The following is a 20,129-nucleotide window of genomic DNA, read 5'->3' as shown; positions in this document are numbered from 1 at the left end:
GTCAATTGAAAGAAATGCCTTGATTTATTTATTTTATTTGTACGTGGTCTCTCTCTCTCTCTCTCTCTCTCTCTCTCTCTCTCTCTCTCTCTCTCTCTCTCTCTCTCTCTCTCTCTCTCTCTCGATAAAACGAATATCGACCGTCATATTTAACATGTTCTCTTGAATCGACCTGTTCTTACTGTGTGTGTGTGTGTGTGTGTGTGTGTGTGTGTGTGTGTGTGTGTGTGTGTGTGTGTGTGTGTGTTGATCCATCTGCTTAAACCTGAGACACTTGAAGGACACTGTCACCAGCATCGATTTTCAGTGTGTCCTGCCAGGAGCATGTATTTTATCCACACCGACTGATTGACTCTCTCTCTCTCTCTCTCTCTCTCTCTCTCTCTCTCTCTCTCTCTCTCTCTCTCTCTCTCTCTCTCTCTCTCTCTCTCTCTTAGATTAATTTATGAAGTTGTTATTCGAGCTTCTTTTTATAATTGTATTCTTTTTGTTCTTTTACAGAATATAAAGAATTTAAAAGGCGGAAAAAAAAGCTGGGAATGTATTCATTTATTCATATTTCTTACAAATTTATAGTTTTCTCGTTTCATCACATACAGTAAAAAAAAAATAAATAAATAAATAAAATAAATAATAATAATAATAATAATAAACAAATTTAAGTCGGAATCTATAATGTAGGCGCATGCACACACACACACACACATACTCACGTCCAACCGTCACAAGCCAAGTAACAGCAGCGGCACAAACGGTAATGGGTCAGCTTTCGTCTCTCACACCGCGCTGGCATTTGAGCACTGAGAGGTTACACTTGATAGCCACGTGTCAGGCCACCATTATCAGCACTGACCCTGACTTCTGCTCTAAGCCACATCATACTTTATTAGTAACACACACACACACACACACATACACACGCGCGCGCACACACAAACACTGGCACTACGTCATATCTCATTTCCTACCACCAGCTTGCAGTTAGAGACATTAGGGAGAGTTTTAGTTATATAGACAGGGATGGTAGATAGAGGTAAGTAGTCAGACAGATTTCATACAGGGACAGCCATTTGTAGGCCTGCTGCTGGCTTTTCACTGCATTACGTGGCCAGTGTTCTGTTTTTATTCCAACGTCTTTCTTACTGTAAAATGCCCTGCCTTTTTAATTGTTCTCATTTTTCTTTTTTATTTTGTAATCAGACCACTTCTAATAAAAAAACTGTTATGTTACTAAACTTTTCGTATTTCATTGGCTGTGTATTAACGTTGTGGTGCACTCCTCCAGCACCGTCACGTCAAATAACCCGGGTTGATGCGCATCTCACCGAGCCACGAGTTGTGTGCTGCGTTATCGTCACATGCTGGACAGGAAGACTCCAAAATATCCGTCTGACCACATTATTCTTGCAGTTTCCTTTATTTGTTTATTATTTTATTTTATTTTATTTTATTTATTTATTTTTTTTTTTAGGGGAGAGTGGGGCACCTTCAGCATAGAGGCACACTAAACCATTTGATTGTCCAAGATTATATTTTTCTTCTGTATTTCAATGAGTTTGGTTCCCGCCACTTCGCCTGGCAGTTTCCAGCACAAAGGACAGTGGCTATCTCAAAGTGGCCTCACAGGATTTGCCACGTTGAGGACTGGTGGGGTTTTTGCGTCGTCTGTACTCAGTTTTATGTTCTTGTATATTTCAAGTTAAATCACCGTCACAAATGCAGTTACCAGCACAAAGGACACTGGCTGCATCAACATGGAGGTCACACAGGGACTGCCACGTGTAGGCCTGGTGGCTTTTTTAATCTTCCTTTGTGTTCTTGCGCATTTCAATGGACATAGATATATTTAATGAGTTTGGTCCGCGTTACAATACCAGTTTAAAGCACAAAGGACACTGCATGGCTGTCACAACATGAAGGTCGCACTGTCCTTGCCCCAGTATTAAAATTACCTTTAGATACATTCATACATACATACACCAGCCCGAACACGCCACTCATTAACACCGCTCTGATTAACGCACTCTAGTAAAAATGGAGAGAAGTCTGCACATGTTACACTGATTAAACATGTGCCTGCCTTCCTGTCTAGCTGCCTGTCTGTCTACTTTAATTATGGATTGTACGTGAGTTTACGTTTTGAGGGTTAATTATCACACCATCATGAGGAGCTTCTTGTTTAGTGAAGTGTGCAATGAAAGTGTGCGTGGTGATGGAAGAATGGTTGGATTTAACGTCTCTATAGGTACAAGCATGTAAACTCTCTCTCTCTCTCTCTCTCTCTCTCTCTCTCTCTCTCTCTCTCTCTCTCTCTCTCTCTCTCTCTCTCTCTCTCTCTCTCTCTCTCTCTCTTGATAGATTAGTTGGTTTGTTGACGTAGACAAAGTACTTTTTTTCCTAGTATAAATTTAGATACTTTCAGGAAATAGTCGAGAAGTGTGAGAGAGGCATTAACTAAAGGAAAAACAAGACTGGACAAATAAATGCAGTGACCGGACTACACAAGTTTAGCTGAAGCCCTCTATACTACGCACACACACACACACACACACACACACACACACACACACACACACACACACACACCTTATCTAGCATAATCCTGTTAAGCAAATAGAAGATTACTGAGGAACAAGAAGAAAAGGAGTCAGCAAACAGTAACATTTGCATAACGATAGAGGAAAGTACAACCACTCGAGAGAGAGAGAGAGAGAGAGAGAGAGAGAGAGAGAGAGAGAGAGAGAGAGAGAGAGAGAGAGAGAGAGAGAGAGAGAGAGAGAATACTACCATGCTTTCTAATACTGAAGCACATAATACTTTCCAAAGGTTACTGATAGAAGATTCGTAAGTTGGGGTGACTTTAAAGGGAGGGGAAGAAGGAAATGAGGACATGATAAAGGAACCTGTGGCACTGTCAATATTGATCACAGACAAGGCGTGCAGTTCTCTTTGTTGACCAGCAGGGACATGTGACTCATTAGGCTGGAGGGGAAGAAAGCATTAATTGAGAGTGAAGGCCATAAGCAACATTCATATCCCTACAACACTCAGCAATACTCATAAGCAACATTATATTCTTACAACACTCAGCTATACTCATAAGCAACACTGGAGGGCGGGAGGGGAGGGTAGAAAATGAGGTGACGTGATCATGGTGTACTTGTGTGTAGAGGGAAGAAGGAAAGATTGATGTGGGTTTCGTAGTGCAGCAACAGTCAACACTAAGAGAGCACACTAAGAAATTGTACGAAAAAGAGCGAAGAAAGATGTAAGGAAACCGTTTTTCTGCCAGAGGAATCAACCAGTGGAATGTATTGACTGAGCAAGCTGTGTGTGTGTGTGTGTGCGTGTGCAAGGAACATTCATAACTTTAAGGATAAACATGACAAATTAGCTTTAAAAGATGGGGCATTACAAGCTTGACTCATTCCTCTAACAATCCAATTAGGTTAGAACAATTAGCAAAGAACTACAAAAGCACAATACTTTACCAGCAACCATTTATTCATTCCTCCACAAATTACTTATTATTCCTTATGGGACTGGACAGCTTATGAGCCTTCCCCACTGCAGTTACAGACAATACCCCCCAAGATTTTCAACCTTCTGCTGTCTTCATCCACACATCACTTCCAGGTCTTCAGTCATCCAGCTGGTCTCCTTCCAACTGTACCTCTAAATCTGATCATTCTTGTATACTGTAGTTATTCTCTAATGCTGCGTTCATCGAGGCCAAAGAGTTTATCAAGGGTGTAAAGACGTGTTACAGTTTGAAATTCCATGTATTTTCCTTGCGATCCAGTGTTGGAGACAGATGAACAGTAGGAACAGTAAGCCACCAATGAATATTATTGTGTTCATCTGTAATGTGAAGAGTTTGTGTGCGATGTAGTGTGTGTGTGTGTGTGTGTGTGTGTGTGTGTGTGTGTGTGTGTGTGTGTGTGTGATACTTCATGATTCTGTATTCCACATTGTTAGGTATTCATGGAAATCACACTACGTACAAATGTGTGCAAGTTGTTGATCTGATCTAGAGTGGGATTGAGAAACACACCGTCAGTTTTTTTGGAATAGTGTATCAACAGTGTTCCTTCCATTTATGGTGCAATTACTGAGGTGTTTAGTCTGAGAGAACAAAGAAAGCAAGCACGAGGGAGCGGATGCATAGCCACACACACACACACACACACACACACACACACACACACACACACATACACACACACACACACACACACAAGGAGATGGAACCACATGAATAATAACTCAGGCCCTGTATAATACTACCACTAAGTAAATACACATTAGATTAAATATACACACAACTACACACACATTAAGAGCTTGATTCAGTCCTATAACAAATACAATTAGGTACAAACAATTAGGTAACGTAAGAACACACACAACAACAACAACAACAACAACAACAACAACAACAACAACAACAACAAACTAAAACATCACCCACCATTTATCCTCCCAGGGCGGGAAGTGTGTGGTGGTGGACCCATCAGCAGCAGCAGCCATGGATGAGGAGGCCTGGCTGTCATCTGCTGCCCGTTGCCGCGTCTCCACCGCCACCAGCGTGTGTGTCAGCATCACCATACTGCTGATTATAAGTATTGGCATCTTTGGGGGAGTCTACCTCTACCGCCAGTTCAAGGCTCATGAGGTGAGTACTGAGGGACAGAGAGGAGGAGGAGGAGGAGATGAGGCTGTTGGTGTGAGTGTAACATGACTGGTGGGTGATAGAGAGGAGTGAAACAGGAGTGAAACAGGAGTGAGTGAACATGACAGGCGGGCAACGGGGGTGAGGTGAGGGTGGAGAGAACTTGACAGGGAAAAGTGAGATGAGTGAGAGGAGAGAGGGTAGACTGACTGACGGAGAGCAAAATAAAAGTATAGCTTGTGTTTCGTGTTTATGAATTTCTTCCCTCTCGCTGTATTTCATTGAGTGCTTGAGATGCGTTGGTGTGTTAAGAGTGTGAGGATGACAGAGGCACCTCACTCCTGGATGTGTAGTGGGTGATGTCTGTGCACTCAGTATGGTAGAGAGAAATGGATGGTTCTAAATTTGTTATTGCTTATCTCTATATCAACATTCTTTTTTAATTATTCTAGTTTTGTTGTTTGTCAGTTATTTATTTATTTTTTTCATTGCTTTTAGTTGTGTTGTTTATTCACCTTTTACTCAACACTAATTCATTCACCCTGGTTTTGTTGTTGTCGTAGGTCACAGTTCCTCACCTACTGTATGCCATAATTCTTTCATTCAACACTTCAATTCATTCACCTTGGTTTCGTTGTTGTGCATTCATCCCTATTCGCTCTATAACTTTTTCATTCATTTTCATTTCGTTGTGTCTGGTTATTCACCTCTCTTTCGTATCAATTTTTTTTTTTTTTTTACATTGATTGCTTTTGTTTTGGAGTTTTATTGTATCTCGCTTGTTCAACTCACTCATCTCTCCCTCCATTTTGACACATTTTCATTGATTGGTCGTGTTTTTCATGTGGTGCTGTTAATCACTCGCTCGTCCAGTCATTTTTCATTCATCGGCTCTGCTTTTGTTGTATCTAGCAAATTAATTTCTCATTTGTTATTTTTTCATCCTGTTAAAAAAAAATAAAATAACTGGTATGAAGTGTGTGTGTGTGTGTGTGTGTGTGTGTGTGAATAGCTCGTGCATTACACACACACACACACACACACACACACACACACACACACACACACACATTTAGCATTTGTAATATATGTACAGTCAGATTTTTATTATTTCTTTTTATTTCATGAGCTTTTTTTTTTTTTTTTTTTATCATTTAAGATCCATTTCACGATTACTTGATGATGTGCGTGGGATGTAACAATGTGTGTGTGTGTGTGTGTGTGTGTGTGTGTGTGTGTGTGTGTGTGTGTGTGCTGAATCATATGGATTAACTCAAATTTTCCCTTTGATGTCTTTATTTATATTGTAACATTCACTTGTCTAGATTATCATGTCATTTCCCGTATGATATTTAATGAATGTAGAGTCAGAGCGCTGAGTTGTGCATATGTGTAGGTGACATTTTGCCTCACTGATCTGTGTTATAATGTCATGGTTTTCCTGCACATATATGTATTAAAATATGTATGGGATTAGCACATTATTATTTTTTTTTACTTAACATCAACAGCATTTCACGTGATTCATCCATGTTATGAATTACTTGACACACAATATATGTTTCAATGTGAGTATTTGCGCTTCTGTCATTGCTGGGTGAGGTATTGCATCCCTGTTTGCCTCCATTCAATTAGGTTCAATGAGTTGCCAGCTAGCAGTGGTGTTTTCCAATTATATTTCCCCTGCTGCTCTGATGATTTGCTGAGCCTTGTCCTTGGCTGGCTATTTCTTCCTGGTGTGTGTGTGGGGGGGGGGGCTATTTCTGGCCATTGGGGAGTGGAGTGGTATGGGATGGATAGGCTGTAATGCACACACACACACACACACACACACACAGAGAGGAAACGTTTAATCATGGCATATAAAACAGCAAAGGGACTTGAAATGCAGGTGAAGGGGATCTACAGGTGATATTTGGTTCAAGAACATGGAAGATGAATACAAAATAGGAAAGACCAGCCATGTAAATGATGTGAAGAAAATGAGTTGCCCAGATAGGAACGCTGACACACAGCCCAGGTGGAAACAGAGATGTCACGTGACTAGACGACAGTTAGGCTATCAGGGCACTGTACACAAAGGTTGATATAGGAGACAGGATAACACAACTTTAGATCTCTGTGTACTGGAACTGTAAACACACACACACACACACACACACACACACCGTGTAGCGTAGTGGTTAGCACGTTCGGCTCACAACTAAGGAGGCCCGCGTTCGAATCCCGGGCGCAGCGAGGCAAATGGTTGAGCTCTTAATGTGTAGCCCCTATTCACCTAGCAGCAAGTAGGTACGGGATGTAACCCAGGTTGTTGTGACCTCACTGTCCTGGTGTGTGGTGTGTCAGTGGTCTCAGTCCTACCCAAAGATCGTTCACTATGAGCTCTGAGCTCTTTCCGTAGGTGAATCACACGCACGTGGGAAACCTGATGGCATTTCAAAGTTAACATTTTTCTTATTTGTATACTGAAACTGTAAACACACACACACACACACACACAGAGACACTAATAAGCTAGATTCCTTCACTCAGCTGCTCACCCAACTAGTGCAGATGCAGACAAGCAAGTAAGCAAGTAGGAAACATCAAGGTTATTTATTATGTGCATCCCTTCACTCTCTTCCTTTCTTCCTCATCCTACTCCTTCCTCCCACTTTCCATTGTCTCCTCAGCCTCACTTCTCTATGCAGCGCTCCCATTTCCGCGGCTGGTGTGGCATCCCTTATGACCGCGAAGAGCTGCTGCATCCAAAACTGCCTCTTGGTGGGAGTCCTGCTATGTTCGGAGGAAGGATCAACATTTTTAAGGTAAAGGGAGAGGATCAAATGAAAGGGTTGTTGATATGATTAAGTTAAATATTAAATGAGTAAATGATGTTAGGTTTGTTCTCTTGTGTTCCAATGTGTGTGTGTGTGTGTGTGTGTGTGTGTGTGTGTGTGTTGTCAGTTACGGAGTTCTGAAGAGATGCATTGTAATTGTTGGTTGATTCAGAAATGTAATTTTTTTTTTTGTACAGTGTGTGTGTGTGTGTGTGTGTGTGTGTGTGTGTGTGTGTGTGTGTGTGTGTGTGTGTGTGTGTGTGTTACTTGATATCTGTTTATAGTGCGCACACACACACACACACACACACACACACACACACACACACACACACTCTTATTTCTTCCCACTATAATTGAGAAGGATTGGTGATGCATGTTTTAACAGAACATTGCCTGAAAGAGAGAGAGAGAGAGAGAGAGAGAGAGAGAGAGAGAGAGAGAGAGAGAGAGAGAGAGAGAGAGAGAGAGAGGCAGGCATACACACATTCACTCAAGTACTACATCCTTCCTCTTAAACTCTCCCTTTAACTCTTGCACTCACTCCCTTCCCCCAGCCCACCCCCTTATCAAATTAACTCCCCCTTCCCCCACACCATCCCTGAGTCTTGCCACTTTACTCCTTACCATTAATCAACCACCACCACCACCACCACCATCACCACTACCACAACTCCACAATCCTTACCACCACACACCACAACTCCACACTCCTTATCACCACCACTACCACCACCACCACAAGATCCCCAAAATATCCCACAGCTGTAATAACAAACACAAGTTTTCAGAAGGCTTCAAAACACATAGTTACTTTTCATAATGTTTGAAGTGAATATAGTGTGTGTGTGTGTGTGTGTGTGTGTGTGTGTGTGTGTGTGTGTGTGTGTGTTTCACTGTCTTCAGTTTGTAGCATGTTAAGCAGAGAGAGAGAGAGAGAGAGAGAGAGAGAGAGAGAGAGTTCATTATCTTTATCTTTTCTGTGTCTAATGTTTCACTTCCTTCGTTTAATTCTCTCTCTCTCTCTCTCTCTCTCTCTCTCTCTCTCTCTCTCTCTCTCTCTCTCTCTCTCTCTCTCTCTCTCTCTCTCTCTCTCTCTCTCTCTCATGCTCATTATTGTAACTGTGAGTTGCACTTGATGTTTCTGGTTTTCTATTTAAAGCACAAAAAATTGAACATGTATTATGTTTTATCTGTTATCTTCTTTATTTTGTATTCAGTTGCTTTTTCATGTTTTGTTCCTAATTTTTTTTTCCTGTTTCTGTCCAGGATTCCACTTCACAGGAACAGGAAAAGGCAAGTTGGATATATGGTTGTTTTTCCTGTTAATCATCTGGCTACCCATCAGTCTCCCTTCATGCCAGAGTGACGTCCCCTTAAGATAAATAAATAGATCTGTGACAAAGCTTCTCTCTGTCAAGTTACATTGAATCGGACTACAAAAGCTCTTCTTCCCCCCACTGTAGAAGTATAATCACAGAGGAAGGAATCAATAACTCCTATCCTGCATTATTTTAAGTTGCAAATACAATGGCAGTCTTCTCTGTACCAGGGAGAACACTAGCATTGCATTCCCTTCACTATCTAACTTACTCAACTCATTCTCATAATCAAGAACTGAATATCAAACAACTCACCAAACATCACCATCGTTCAGCTATTTGTTCTTACCTGTGTTCAAAGAAATTCCCCCTCACTTTTCCCCCTCCTCATCTACGTCCTGGTCGTCTCCCACACACAGGTTGATGACAATGTTGAGTGGTTCTCCAAGCGCATGTTCAAGGAGGAATTTGAACTGGACCTTGAGGGGAACGACCACGAGGAAATTCACGTTCCCGACTTTGGCCTGCGTCGCCACAGCCGTTTCATCCACGACTTCAAAGTGGTGAGTGCTGGGAAGGTGCATGGTGTGTGAGGGATTGAGAGGAGAGAGCCACTGTGTTTTAGAGGAAAGAAGGGTTCATGAGAGGATAGAGAGCTTGGTGAGTGAGGAGCGGAAGGAGGGAGGCATGGTGTGTTGAAGAGAAGGGGGAGGTGGCTTAGTGAGTGGTGTCATAAAGGGAGGTAAGGATGAGGTGTGTGATTAGTGCTATGGATTGTTTTGGTTCTGTTCATGGAAAGTAAGGAAGAAAGAAGTAAGGAAGGGAGAGATGTGTAATGTTTTCTAATATATATGTACTATTTCAAGACTGATTAATTACAACATCAAATCTCTCTGTCCTCCTCTCTCAGAACAAGACTGGCATCATCGACTTCACCTCCCGCCGTTGCTATGTCATGCCTCTCGACCGCAGCCACGTCCTGCCACCTCGCTCCGTGCGTGACCTCATTGATAAAATGTGGATGGGTGAGTAGGGTGCTGTGCTGTGCTCCTTCTAAACCCCTGACCCGTACATCACCGCTGGGTGGAGAATACTGTTCTTTAACTCTTGTATTGCTATTTGACGCACCTTCCTTAATTACCAACCACTCTGAGGAATCTTTTCTTGTTCTACAGCCACGTCCAAACTTTGTACTGGCTAGAAATTGCAAAATCTATTCTTTTTATCATCTTTCCAGTAGATGCTTATAAAGATTCCATACATTGATTTTAGTTTGTGAATTTTTGTATATGGTAATGAAAGGGTCAAACCTCTACATCCATAGCCACATTTCTCCCTTAACCTTTGCAAGTTACCCTCTGACACTTCCTGCCTTCCACAACTGTTTCTCTTGCTGCTTTTCTCCACTCATAGTACTTCTTGCCTCCATGCCAAGTCACATATCAGAAGCATCTAATTTACTACTAGGTCACCTTCATACTTAAACATACCTCCACCTTCTTGAAAACACTTTATAAATCTTGCATATATATATACTTACCGCATCCTCTTTTCTGCTTATCATTCTAACCTCCTCCGTGTGTCTCTCGTCTCCAGGTTACTACACCGTGGACACTCAGGTGGTGCGGGAGACCATGCATGTGGTGGGGCCCCGCGTCAAGGACTACCAGCCCCTTGGAGTGTACATCACCAAGTCCTGTGCCTCCTACCCCACCTACAACTTGGAGCGCCTCTACATTCACGGTGTGTGTGTGCGTGTGTGTGTGCGTGTGTGCTTGCGTTTACCTATCTACTTGTGTTTACAGATTAGCCGATATCACAGAATTGAGTTTCTTTGTACGGTCTCTATAGTTTCAATTTATGTGTGTGTGTGTGTGTGTGTGTGTGTGTGTGCAAGGAAGGAGGCAGTGAGTGTTGTTTTTATGTGTACATATGTTTGTGTTAATTTTTATTGTTTTTTTAATACTTGGATACACATACTTTTTTACAGTCCACCCATTGATCTCCCTCTGTGTCTCATATGCTCTCATCTGTTCTTTATCATCTCCAGGAAGGTGAAGAAGATTCGTTCATTCCTCATCACTATCACTATTCTCTTTTACTTCCTTAGTGCCCAGTGCCTCATGCAGTCATCATCCCACTTCACATCACTTCTGTTCCTGTCACATGTTCTCCTCTCATGTACTCACAACTCATCACTCATGAACCTCTTCCCAAACAGACGTGAAGAAGCGCAGCGTGGACCTGATAGGGGAGGAGAGAGAGGAGCCTGTTCAATTTGCTGAGTTTGCTGGCAAGAACATCATCCATTACATCATTCTTGGTGCTGAGGAGGCCAGCCAGCAGTGAAGGGCCAGTGGGTGAGGAGTTCCATGGAAGGAGAGCAGAGGGAATCAAGTGAAGGAGTGAAGTGTTGCTTTTTCACTCTCTTTCTCACCTCCCATGGGCTTGTGATTCCACCTGATACCTCCCCCGCATAGCTTCACACACTGCTGACTGCATGTGTGTGAGTTTGTGTGTGTGTGTGCAGAAGTGTGTGATTTGGGGAGGCCTGGCCTGTGTGGGGGCAAGCTGGCCTCTCTTGCATATATCATCGTCAACTTTCAGGGTCATGATTTATAAACTGAAGGAAACATGAGATACAAATTTGCTTTTTGTCTTGTTTGTGTAGAAAACCTGGCTTTGGCTTCTTAGCTGAGTGAGAAAATATTGCATTTTGTTGACAGCAGAGAGGAATTTGTCACTGGTTAATGACACACTGCTCATAGAGGGGAGAGCTTCAGCATCAGGGAAGAGGAAGATGACCTTGCTTTTTGTATGTAGCAGAAGCTCAGAGAGAGAGAGAGAGAGAGAGAGAGAGAGAGAGAGATAGAGAGAGAGAGAGAGAGAATGATTTTCAGTTTTCTCACTTGCTTTGCTTTTTTCTATAGTAATATCTTCATAGAACACAATACAGGGAGACAAGTTGAAGTGTTTAATCTCATATTATATTATGAAGCAACATGGACACACACACACTTTAAACACTAAAATGAAGCCATTAGAAATTGCTTAACCTCTCTCTCTCTCTCTCTCTCTCTCTCTCTCTCTCTCTCTCTCTCTCTCTCTCTCTCTCTCTCTCTCTCTCTCTCTGCTCAATGTTGTGGAGAAGAGAGCACGGGTGAGTCAGGGATGTGAGACACACTGAAAGTATTACAGGGATGTGTGGAAGTGTAAATGAAAGGTTTTGTGTTTACATTGTGTGTGTGTGTGTGTGTGTGTGTGTGTGTGTGTGTGCACATAGAGGACACCAGACTGCTCACCTGCATTGCTGTATCCTGTCAGTTGTCCCTGTGGAGATGTGGACAATGTTCATTCTTCACTGCCAGCTGTCATCCACCCACAACCTAATGCCACATCTGTCACTTCACGTGCAGCTTATTGCATGGGAAGTGTGGATGGTGTTAAGTTGTGGTTGAAGGCTTGGAGCTGAGGGGGTGCTTGGTTGATCTCTGGTGTGGCATGCACTGCTCTTCCCTGTTGATGGGCTGAAGGTGTTCTGTAGCTGTTCTGTTCTTTTCATTGTGGTTGGGGTGAGGGAGACATTTGTTCACCTAGGTTATTTGGAGTGGAAATGTTAGGCACAGTCACCGGAAACCATGTGTGAGAGAGAGAGAGAGAGAGAGAGAGAGAGAGAGAGAGAGAGAGAAAATACCCAACAGTTATTAGCATGAAAGAATGTTGAGTTGGACAGGTTTCATTGTGTCTCCTTCACCTCCCAGCCTTCTGAACTGTGTTGCTGTGGTTCCTTTGTGATAGCTTAAGGCCAGATAACAATAGCTTACTTGTTGTGTTCAGTTTACATGGTTGTCTGTGGAGTTGTTTTATTTTTATTTTTATCAATATTATTATTATTATCAGAATTAGCAGTTCATGGGTGAGAGGACTCGGGTTCAAATTCCAGTCTGGACAGAACCATTTTGGGTTTGTCTCCTTTGATGCAGCAACTGCATATTTAGGTGAGGTAGATATGATCTGTTGGTGTCTAGGTGAGGATAGATGTGGGATGTTGGTGAGGAGTTGTGAATGTGCAGTGCAGCGAGAGCAGAAGGCTAACAATCCTGCCTTCCTGAATGTGTGTAGTTGTACAGGGATGGAAGGTCAACTACTGTGTCCTCCTGCTTGTGTGTGTCTTTATGTACCTAGTTCTATTTACATAGTTGTGACATAAAGGAAGAGAGCTGTGCTCATGCTATCCTGTCTACTGACTTATTATTCACTCTAGCTTAAAAATTTTTTATAGTCCTTTAATGAACTTTGTCTGCACCTAAGTTATTTCAGATTTCTATGCTTTGTGTGTGTGTGTGTGTGTGTGTGTGTGTGAGAGAGAGAGAGAGAGAGAGAGAGAGAGAGAGAGAGAGAGAGAGAGAGAGAGAGAGAGAGAGAGAGAGAGAGAGAGAGACTTGTCATTGACATCATCAGTAGTGGATATCCACATTTATATTAATATTAGTAGAAGACTACCCTATAGATTTGGGTGTAAGTCTGAAATTTGTGTATTTGGAAGTGTAAGTGTATGTGTGTGTATGTGTTAGGTATTGTGTAGGAATTCTGTGTGCACTGGACTGTGTTTTTGGTACTTGAAGTAAAACCTGCTGTCCTGGCTCATTGATGCACACAAGGTTGCTCTGCATCTCACATGTTAAGACCCTTACATTATCCCCCTTACATCCCTTGCATCATCCTACTGTCCTCCCACCAACACACACACACACACACACACACACACACACACACACACACACACACACACACACACACACACACACACACACACACACACACACACACACACACACACACACACACACACACACACACACACACTGAAAAAGACCATAAGTGAAAAAGAGTACAAGGAATAAAAGACACTGCATTATTCCTAGTGTCCTTGTGAAGAGAGGACTCCTACATTACATCAGTATTAATGTGAGAAGTATTTCCTGTAAATGTACGTTATAGTTTGTGCTGCAGTTTGCAGCACTTAGATATGCTACAAGTATTGTATTTCTCACGAATGACAGCAAAAGACATCGTTTAGCGTATCAGACGTGAGCATTGGCATCCTTGCTTCAGCAGTCAGCGAAGGTTAAAAGTATACTCTCCTGTGCACCAGTGATCCCTGAGTGAGCCGTGAAAGAAGGCAAGGGTGACAAGTCTTGGTGATAGTATACACAATTATTTCCTTGCTGTGTAGGTGTGCATGTTGTGGGCCAAGATACTCAGCTGCCTCTTCAAGTGTGCACTGTACTGTTCACTTACTACAGCATTGGTTTGTATATTCAGCAATCTTTTGTGCAACATTCCATAACAACACAGTTTTGTGAAATGCCTGACCAGTACATATTTGTCTCATTTTTATCTGTGTTGCTTATGATATCTTGTACTTATGATTGTAGCTGAAATGTTTCCTTCAGGGTGTCTTTTGCTTCTCTGTTTTTGTAGTGCAGTCTGAAGTCTGATATGAATTATGATAAGGGGAAAGGAAAGCATAAAAGACAGAAGATGAACCAGATTGGCTAAGTTGAAAGGAAAGGTGAAAATGTGTGAATATATTAGGTCTACATCATAATATCTCTATAATTTGTCCAATTTTATGTTGTAAGCTGCACAGCAAATGTGTGCTTGTATCTGCTTTTTTGACCTTTGTTGTTGCAACGTCTTTAAGTTGTGATCCATTGCATGTAATCCACAGACACCATATGAATTATTACCACATTAACTTCAATTTGTTTCAAACTATTATATAGATAATGTAAAAAAGAGAATGTTATACATATAGACATAAATCTAAATATATATATAGTATGAAACTCCACATTTTATGAATACATATACTGTGTTTATATAGAGGTGTTATTATGATTATTGTGCTAGAATAGACCAACATTGTAAAGTGGAATGCACTTCCTTTCATTGCTGATATGGAGAGAGAGAGAGAGAGAGAGAGAGAGAGAGAGAGAGAGAGATTGGGTACTTGGCAACAAGAGTCTTTGTGTCTTGACATGTGTGCATCATAACAAGCCACACCACCACCAGCACCACCATTCAGCATTGTTGCAGTGCTCAAGTTTTGTGGCGTGAGACAATAGTGGAGCAGTCAGTCAGTTTGTAACGTCAGCATCGTACTCTGGTTTGAGTTGTGACACACTTTACTATTCCCCATTTTTTATACACAAGCTCTTTGTGTGAAGCCCCACCAATGTTCAGGCCACTTCAGCAGCACAAACATTACCACCTGTGCTGCTTTATGTGTGGGTGTGTGGGGCTTACAAGTTCAAGGCCAGTAATGCAGTATAACTTTAAATGATGGAAGGATGCTTGCATTGAGGATGAGGTGTGTGAAATGACTTGTCTGTGTGTTGCTAGACCCACCTTGGCTCATAGGATCTACCCACACATACATGTAAACTAAATCTACCAGTTGGCTAAGGATTCTTTCCTGTAGGTAACTGAATGTGGAAGTAAGAGGTGTCATGTCAGGTTTTTTTTTCTAAAATTTTTTTTTCTAGCAAGGATAGAGATCTGCATCATATCATTTTTGTTAGGCTTAAGATGCTGTTGACACACACAGCATTTTGCATTGTCTGTCAGTACTTTCAAGAGCCCGGTGAGTCGTCAGGCGTCGTGAACTGTATCTAGGTCATTGTATTCAAGCTCACAGGATATCATGGGCAATAGATCTTAGGGCATGTTGCCATTATCACTCCCATCAGGACCGTGTATCCCCTGACCATCGCTATTGAGTATATTGTCAGGCAGACCTACGTATCACCGTGCTTGATGGCAGTTTTTGTACCAGTTTGCAAGACACCACTATTCTTACCACTTCTACATGTTGCATATGTACCAGATCACAGCCCTGGAGCCTGTGGTATAGCCCGTTTTATATAGCCTAGAGTTGACATCCACAGTGTGTGACTTCTTGGTGTGCAGGTCTATAGAAGCAGGGTCTTGTACTGCTGTCACTAAGCAGCTGTACGTATTACATTGTTCAACCACCACTTGTGATTAATATTGCTACTACTACAAATATATTATCATTATTATGTATGGGAATTTGTAACACCATTGTGGACAAGAAATATATCCATAACTTCTCTTTTCTTCCTCCCTTATCAAACCTTCATATGTAGCTTTACTTCTCTGCCTCCATTGCCTTCATTATATTGTTGTAGTCTGTTTTAGAACATATTATTACCTCTTTTGCAACAAATTAATGTCCTTCTTTCGACAGGGTTTCTGTCTAACCAAGTCTTCTCTTAAATGCTGCCTTCCCATTTGTCACAATGTCAGTCCTTATGCCTTGCTTCCTGCCTGTTCTCACGCTTCTACCACTCGTTAACTTGTAAAGGAATTGTGCTTGAAGGTAATCAGTGTGGCATAAATTAGCGAGTGTAATATGAAACAATGATTTCACTCGATGTCATCCAGTACAATATGAGCCAGGCAAGGGGAGGTTGACTTGAGTTTCTTCTGCCCAGACATCTCACCCACCCGTTGAATTTGCGCGCGGTTGGTGAGGCAGCCGCATCTTCGAGAAGGAAAAACAATTAATTTTAACTTCCTTGGTTCATTACACTATGGGAGGTAATAAATATATACTGCTGGAGTGACGGAAATTGAACTATTGGTGTAACACTTAAGATAAAAAAAAAAAAAAAAAGAGAGAAAGGTAAAAACACTGCCATGTCGATGGAAAAAATCAGATCGTCCTGCTTCACTATTCATATGTTCGAACTTCTAATATTTATTGATCATATATATATATATATATATATATATATATATATATATATATATATATATATATATATATATATATATATATATATATATATATATATATATATATACACACACACACACACACACACACACATACACATACAGTACAAGTTAAAATACGTTAATCAGTCTTGGAGCTTCGGAAGTGAAGAATGAAGCAAGGTGGTCTGATTTTGACGCCATCGTCGTGGCAGTGTTGAGTGAGGCAAGGAGGAGGAGTATGCGTAGCGCCTGCTGCCAGACACGTGCACCGTTCTAGATTAAGGAGCACAAAATCCTAGAAAATACCGAAGGTAAGTAGATAAGTCAAGGTGATGGAAAGACATATATGGAATCTTTCAAGGGACAATAGAGGCGTGAGTGATACATCATTAGACCTTAGCACTGGCTGGGAGATGCTCGGGGTGTGACTGTGGTGTGGTGTGGGACTCTGCAGCCATTGTGGTCAAGGAAGGTTTAATAGGGAATAGTATGTCGAACCTGCGGTCACTCGCTTCGGGATATTCCACTGGTCTCACGCCACGGGATTGTAGTGTTAAACGAAATCTAATCAAACCGAACTGGACTAAACCTACCGTGAAGCGTGGTTATTGCGCACCTTATGGGGTAATCACGCACTCAAATAACTATTATTATTATTATTATTATTATTATATTTTTCATAAGCTAATTTTTACCCAATTTCATAGTTTAGATGTGGAGCAAAGACCTAGATTCAACATTTACAAGTGCTACTATTCCATTTTAACAATGAAAGTAACCACCAGTTTGGACAGAGCAATGAAGAGAATTTTGAAAACCTGTCAACTTAAAAACTCTGATAAGCTACCTAACACTAAACTTTTAATGTTAGGGTACTCTATTTTGACTTAAAAGTATGGATATCCTCAGGTGTAATGTGCTATAATTACAACTTTCTGGATCTAAGCATTCATGGGTACAGAGCCACTACTAAAGAGTGGGGTAACTGCAGCTTTTCATTTGTAATAAGTACGTACTAGACTTGAGTAAATAGCAAAATGGCTTTCCCTGCCACTTCATCCTACCAGTGATCGCTGCTGCCTCACAAGTTAATCAGTCAGTGTGTCGCGTCAACGGGTGGTGTTAGTACGCGTCTGTTTCAACTCCCAGCCTGACAGACTTTGTGTTTTTTTTTTTTTTTTGTGTAACCACGCCTACACAGTGGCTACCAAGGCTTACCCATGAGTTAAACCTTCTTTAGTTGGTAATGAGGAAGGCGTGGGCTCTAGCAGTGGACACCGGAAGGGACCACCATAGGGAAGGTAAGGTCAGGAAGTGTTAGAATAAATTTAGGTAACTTAACGTAACTTTTTAATGAATAACTGAACAATCCACGGTTTTAACTCATTTTAACGCATCTCACCTAACCTCCAGCACAATATATCCCTGTGTCAGCCTTGTCTCGTTGCTAAAAACCGTAAAATTTAACTTAATGAAAGTGTAAACAATCTGGGTCATCTCTATTTATCAGCCATTATTTATCTTATCTGTAAGTGTTTCAAACCAATACTGTCGCAAAGCGGAGCCACACCACCAAGCTTTAATATCCGCTCGTTAGATATACCTGCCATTACTTAGTTTAAGTTTGGCGAGGGTTTAAATGAGTGAGAAGGGTTGGTCGTCCCCTCCACTGGCCTCCCCCGCCGCCATCTTGGATAAGGCTCCCCAGCCCCCTCCGGCTCCAATATTATTTTTTTCATTTCCTAAGTATTTTATTTCGGCTTGTAGCTAAGATTTTATGGTTTGTAAAAATATTTCGTTGTTTTTTAAGTTATTTGAGCGCGTGTATTGCGTGAAAAGTGGTGATTTTGGCGTTGTTTTTGTGTAAATAAGAGGGCCGTTTTCGGCGTATTTTTTTTACGGTCCCAAAGCTAAATTTTTTATTTCAGCCTGTATTAGGTTCTTATTGGTTTTAAAAAATAGTTAGTGTTTTTTTAAGTGTGTTGCCGTCCCACTCAGTGAAATGCGTGCACCGTACACTTGTTTTTATTCGTGTTCAATTTCCAATAATATCATTTTTTTTTTCGGTAGATTTTTTATTTGTGCTTGTAGCTCACTTTAAATGGTTTTAGAAAATAGTTCAGATTTTTTAAAGTGTTTTCCGTTATGTTTAAGCCAGAATGGGTGGAAATTTGAACGATTTTAAATGGAGTGAATGTTCAAACAGTTTCCAGATACTTCTTTTTAAATATCTTTAATACTACTGCGTTTTGAAATGTGTTGTTATTTTTGGCATTAGTTAAAATGTGTGGCAAGTCTGAATTTATAAAGCATTCCTGTCTAGCTGCGTTTTTTAGAGGGGTCATTTTCAAAATGAAATACGTATGTACGTAAGTAACGGTCGCTGTGACGTCATCAACCCCCCAGCTGTAATGTCACAAGCCCCCCCAGCCGTGACGTTATCAGAGTGGTACCTTCCCTAACTCACTCCCAGTCCCTCCCAGTAAATATTCAGTGTTTTTTTTTTTTTTCAAGGTATTTCAAGGTGTGTGTGTGTGTGTGGCCTTATTTTTCGTTGTACAGATGGTGATGCAGTGTGTGTGTGTGTGTTGCCTTATCTTTCGTTGTACAGATGGTGATGCAGTGTGTGTGTATGTGTGTGTGTGTTGCCTTGTCTTTCGTTGTACATATGCTTATGCAGTGTGTGTGTGTGTGTGTGTGTGTGTGTGTGTGTGTGTGTGTGTTGCCTTGCCTTTCGTTGTACATATGCTTATGCAGTGTGTGTGTGTGTGTGTGTGTTGCCTTGTCTTTCGTTGTACATATGCTTATGCAGTGTGTGTGTGTGTGTGTGTGTGTGTTGCCTTGTCTTTCGTTGTACATATGCTTATGCAGTGTGTGTGTGTGTGTGTGTGTGTGTGTTGCCTTGTCTTTCGTTGTACATATGCTTATGCAGTGTGTGTGTGTGTGTGTGTGTGTTGCCTTGTCTTTCGTTGTACATATGCTTATGCAGTGTGTGTGTGTGTGTGTGTGTGTGTGTTGCCTTGTCTTTCGTTGTACATATGCTTATACAGTGTGTGTGTGTGTGTGTGTGTGTGTGTGTGTGTGTGTTTTGCCTTGTCTTTCGTTGTACATATTATGCTCTCTCTCTCTCTCTCTCTCTCTCTCTCTCTCTCTCTCTCTCTCTCTCTCTCTCTGTCTCTCTCTCTCTCTCAGGCAATGTGAGGTGTACTATTTTTTATTTATTTTTTTTTTCAGAAGAAAGGTGGTCTTCTGCAAACACTAGCCTATGGGTACTGACAAAATTGTAAGTATATATATATATATATATATATATATATATATATATATATATATATATATATATATATATATATATATATATATATATATTTTTGTATTTTTGATGTAGCAATCTCCAAAGGGATTAGTAATGACGCAGGTTAGGATGGAAGGTCTATACTAGTGTGTAGTGAGAGTGTTCAGTTTGCTCCTCTCCCTGTGATGTGTAGGATGAAATGAAACGAA

General features: G+C 41.2%; 1 protein-coding gene across 2 annotated transcripts in view; it reads left to right on the top strand.

The window, feature by feature from the left end:
- Positions 1 to 13,671, top strand: part of LOC135115432 (integral membrane protein 2B-like) — a 15,107-nt gene extending 1,436 nt beyond the window's left edge. Inside the window, exons 2-8 of one of the 2 annotated variants that reach the window (XM_064032221.1) lie at positions 4,487 to 4,675; positions 7,366 to 7,482; positions 8,764 to 8,790; positions 9,236 to 9,379; positions 9,727 to 9,841; positions 10,413 to 10,559; positions 11,038 to 13,671. In XM_064032221.1, the coding sequence (XP_063888291.1) occupies positions 4,487 to 4,675; positions 7,366 to 7,482; positions 8,764 to 8,790; positions 9,236 to 9,379; positions 9,727 to 9,841; positions 10,413 to 10,559; positions 11,038 to 11,165 (867 nt within the window). In that variant the 3' untranslated portion in view covers positions 11,166 to 13,671. Of the gene's footprint in view, positions 1 to 4,486; positions 4,676 to 7,347; positions 7,483 to 8,763; positions 8,791 to 9,235; positions 9,380 to 9,726; positions 9,842 to 10,412; positions 10,560 to 11,037 lie in introns of both variants that reach the window. The other variant, XM_064032220.1, reaches the window with a different exon arrangement.
- The last annotated feature ends 6,458 nt before the right edge of the window (positions 13,672 to 20,129 follow it).

The sequence above is a fragment of the Scylla paramamosain genome, chromosome 29 (genome assembly GCF_035594125.1).
Source record: "Scylla paramamosain isolate STU-SP2022 chromosome 29, ASM3559412v1, whole genome shotgun sequence".
Taxonomy (NCBI): domain Eukaryota; kingdom Metazoa; phylum Arthropoda; class Malacostraca; order Decapoda; family Portunidae; genus Scylla; species Scylla paramamosain.
This window is presented reverse-complemented; position numbering and strand designations above follow the sequence as displayed.